The sequence below is a fragment of the Malus domestica genome, chromosome 12 (genome assembly GCF_042453785.1).
Source record: "Malus domestica chromosome 12, GDT2T_hap1".
In the NCBI taxonomy this organism is placed as follows: domain Eukaryota; kingdom Viridiplantae; phylum Streptophyta; class Magnoliopsida; order Rosales; family Rosaceae; genus Malus; species Malus domestica.
Window position 1 is genome coordinate 23,542,838 of NC_091672.1, and position 4,406 is coordinate 23,547,243.

The 4,406-nt window shown below is 40.0% G+C and overlaps 1 protein-coding gene across 1 annotated transcript; it reads left to right on the plus strand.

The window, feature by feature from the left end:
* The first annotated feature begins 616 nt into the window (after positions 1-616).
* LOC114819933 (probable LRR receptor-like serine/threonine-protein kinase At3g47570) lies at positions 617-4,065 on the plus strand. Its single transcript, XM_070809745.1, has 2 exons — positions 617-3,366; positions 3,465-4,065. Exons 1-2 carry the CDS (start codon positions 684-686, stop codon positions 3,905-3,907), a joined length of 3,126 nt encoding a protein of 1,041 aa, XP_070665846.1. The 5' UTR covers positions 617-683; the 3' UTR covers positions 3,908-4,065.
* The last annotated feature ends 341 nt before the right edge of the window (positions 4,066-4,406 follow it).

Genomic DNA, 4,406 nt, shown 5'->3' on the forward strand with positions numbered 1-4,406 from the left:
TCTCTTGAGTGGAGAACGTGGGAGTTTTAGAGGGTTCTAGATACACACATTCTCTATACCCGGTTGCCATGTAGATGACAAACTCCTTCAGACTTGGTGTATGTTGAGGTCCACGTGTGCGGGTGTAGTTTTTTTTTTCTCTCTTTATTTCTTATATATATTATATAAATATAGTATACATAAGAATATATGCACACACACACATAAAGTGAGCCTTATTTCTAGTCAGTCCATATTTTGGACTATTATTATTTTAAAGTCTCCCCATTTTTATTAAGATTTGCTAATATATTTTGTTTATGAAAATATATAGCTCAACACTCACAGCACAACAAAAACAATTTTTTTTTCAAAACACAGCAATACCAAATCAGCCCTTAATTGAGCTTTCGCGTGCAAATATGACCAAACACAAAGGGATGGATCAAGATACACGTAGGGGTGTTTTGTGGGTGGTTGGACGGCCACGTTGTTCAAACATCCACGCCTAGGAATTTCTCCAGTGGGTGGGCCTGCTGATAGGAAATAAACGTTAGATCACATTAGTTGCTTCCCAAAGAAAGTCAAATCTCCTCAACGAACCCAGTAATGAAGAAGCTGACTCCTCTTTTAAACACTGAATACAACAAACAAACTACAATGGAAAACGAAATCAGTATTCAGGATTCAGTATTTACAACAAAATGGAGCCTTCGTATACTTACTGTACGAATTTTTTGTTTAAATTCCTTCCCGGGTTCTTTCTCTTATGCATGATCTCGTGCCTGGAATCCACATTCGGAAACAAATCTGATCGTCTCGCTCTGCTGGACTTCAAGAGGAGAATAACAGAAGATCCTCTCCATATCATGAACTCATGGAATGATTCGGTCGATTTGTGCAGTTGGGTTGGCGTTACGTGCAACCATGCGAACAAAAGAGTCATGATCTTGAACTTGGAAGCTCAAAAGTTGGTAGGCCCCGTACCGCCTTCAATCGGAAATCTTACTTATCTTAATGGAATCAACTTGATAGACAACAACTTTCACGGCGAAATTCCTCAAGAAATCGGACGTCTACTAGGCTTGCAGTATCTCAACCTGACTTCGAATTCTTTCGGCGGGAAAATTCCAGCTAATATATCTCACTGCACGCAGCTAAGAATGCTCAATGTTGGTTCAAATAAGCTGATTGGGTCAATTCCGAACCAACTCAATTCGTTGTTGAATTTAGCCCATTTTTTGGTTGGTAAAAACAATCTCACCGGAACAATTCCGGATTGGATAGGAAACTTTTCTTCCATGTCTGCAATCTCTCTTGATAACAACAATTTTGAAGGAAGCATACCATATGCGCTCGGGCGGTTGACAAGCTTGGGAAGCTTCGAACTTGCATCAAACAAACTTTCCGGTACGGTTCCTTCTTCAATCTATAATATATCGTCGATATACTCAATTCATGTTACCAACAACCAGCTGCATGGAGAGCTCCCACAAAATGTGGGGACTACTCTTCCTAATCTTGAGTTATTTGCTGGCGGTGTCAACAAATTCACCGGAAGTATTCCTGTTTCTTTGTCAAATGCTTCTAAACTTCGATTTCTTGATTTTGCCGAAAATGGCCTCACGGGAAAATTCCCTGCTGAAAATTTTGGAACTTTGAAAGGGTTGGTGAGACTAAACTTTGATGCCAATAGGCTGGGAAGTGGGAAAACAGGTGACCTGCGTTCTCTCAGTTTTCTGGCCAATTGTACTGATCTTGAGGTGTTAAGTTTTAGTCGTAATCGTTTTGGAGGGGAATTGCCAGAGTCCATAGGCAACCTTTCGACAAAACTGAGAATTTTTACAATGGGGGGAAATTTATTACATGGAAGCTTCCCTACCCGGGTTGTGAATCTTGTAAACTTGATCAATCTAGGAATGGAACAAAACTATCTTGGTGGTAGTGTCCCTGATGTGATCGGTAAGCTTCAGAAGTTGCACGGGCTGTATTTGAATCTTAACCAATTCTCTGGGACAATCCCGTCCACGCTAGGCAACTTGACTTCAGTCACAAGGCTCTTCATGGAGGGGAATAGGTTTGAGGGAAGCATATCTCCGAGTCTCGGGAACTGCCAAAGCTTATTGATGCTTAACCTTTCTAGTAATCAGCTAAGTGGCACCATACCTAAAGAGGTTATCGGGCTTTCATCTCTATCAATTTCTTTGTCCATGTCGAACAATTCTTTGACTGGTTCTCTACCATCTGAAGTGGGCGAGTTGGTACATCTCTCGGAGCTAGATGTATCAGGAAACAAGTTATCGGGTGAAATCCCCATAACCCTCGGCAGCTGTACTAGTTTGGTGAGCCTACATTTGGAAGGTAACCAATTTGAAGGAACAATTCCTCAATCTCTAGCCAACTTAAGAGGCTTGGAAGAAATAGATATTTCACGCAATAATTTATCTGGCCAGATTCCTGAATGTTTAGGTAAGCTTGGAGCTCTAAAGCAACTCAATATTTCCTATAATGAATTTGAGGGTGAATTGCCCACAGAAGGGATATTTTCAAATGCGAGTGGTTTCTCGGTTCTTGGAAATAATAAGCTCTGCGGTGGCATCCGAGAATTACGTCTACATGTATGCACCAGCAAAAAATCTCATTCATCTCAAGGACTACTTGCCCCGAAAGTAATAATCCCTCTAACTTGTGCACTTGCATTAATAATTACTCTGTCATGTTTCATTGCTTCTTGTGCATTGGTGAAAAGGTCAAGAGGTAGACCTTTAACTTCACGTTCTAATGAAGAATCAAAATCAGGTGTCTCCTATTTACAACTCGTTGAATCAACCAATGGGTTCTCTCCAGAAAATCTCATTGGTTCGGGAAGTTTTGGTTCTGTATACAGGGGAGTACTCTCTGGTAATGGCATCATAGTTGCCGTTAAGGTGTTAAACCTTCAACAAGAAGGAGCTTCCAAGAGTTTCATTGATGAATGCAAAGCTTTAAGAAGTGTAAGGCACCGCAATCTTCTCAAGATCATAACTGCATGCTCGAGCATTGATAGTCAAGGTAATGAGTTCAAAAGTCTAGTTTATGAGTTCATGGAAAATGGAAGCCTGGACCCTTGGCTGCATCCAAGGGATGACGAAGAATCTCCAAACAAGAGATTGAGCCTTACCCAAAGACTGAATATTGCCATTGATGTCGCTTCTGTACTAGATTATCTACACCACAATTGTGAAACATGCATTGTTCATTGTGATTTAAAGCCAAGCAATATTCTTCTTGATGAAGATATGGTTGCTCACGTTGGTGACTTTGGCCTAGCAAAGTTCCTCTTGGAGGCATCAAATGGTACAACCTTGTCAGTAGGGCTAAAAGGTTCCACAGGCTACATTCCTCCAGGTATGGATTTCTTTGATCCTCATTTGTTATATTCTTTTAGCACTAAAGAAATTTCAAATATGCTATAAATTCTAAGCATGAACTATTTTGAATGGCAGAGTATGGGATGGGAGGACAAGTCTCCACACAAGGAGATGTTTATAGTTACGGGATACTGTTGCTAGAAATGTTCACAGGAAAAAGGCCAACCGATGACATTTTCAAAGATGGTCTAAGCATTCACCAATTCACCGCCATGGCATTGCCGGACCATGTCAAGGAAGTAGTTGAGCCCTCATTGCTCCTCGAAACAGATGACGAAGATGTTGAAGATGACGATGGCGACGGATATGGGAATAAAATACGGGAAAGACCACTGGCCAAATACAAGGATCCCGGCCCGGACAAAGCAAAAAGACGGGAGGAATGCTTGTATTCGGTGATACAAATAGGCATCTCGTGCTCCGCAATATCACCAGGAGAGCGGATGCGTATGGATGTGGTTGTCAACAAAATGGGTGCACTTAGAGACTCATATCTCAACTTAAGAAGAAGAAGATGATGACGATTGCAATGTGCAAAACCAGGCTAAGTTTCTTTACCTATTCCAATCTATATATAGCTTTTATCTGTATGCAATAAATTATCTGTATAAATGTATGTGACATCATGTAAGATTGAATCAATATTTTATCACTATATATATTTGTCTCTTCATAATCGCAGGGCTTGGAATTTGGTTGGTTTAAGAGCATTTCATGATTGCACCTGAACTACGTCAATCATTTTATGCTTTCAAGTCGAAGTCATTCATTTTCGACAGGAAGTTTTCATTACAATTTGTGAGAAATTCTAATGAACTACTTAATCTCACAACTTTATAAACCTACTGGAAAGTTAATTAACACCATGTGCTAATAAGTTGGTTTGAAAGTCAGGTTCGTATCTTTGCTTTATGGTTTGCATTGGTTTGAAACTCAAGTTTGTATCTATGCTTAATGGTTTCAAAGTATGTTGAATTATCTGTATTCGCCTGTGTGTGTGTGTGTTTTTTTTTTTTT

Bases quoted from the DNA above. Each gene is read 5' to 3' on its own strand.
- LOC114819933 (XM_070809745.1), top strand. From the start codon at position 684: ATGGAGCCTTCGTATACTTACTGTACGAATTTTTTGTTTAAATTCCTT. The intron at 3,367-3,464 runs GTATGGATTTCT...TTTGAATGGCAG, and splicing joins CACAGGCTACATTCCTCCAG to AGTATGGGATGGGAGGACAA.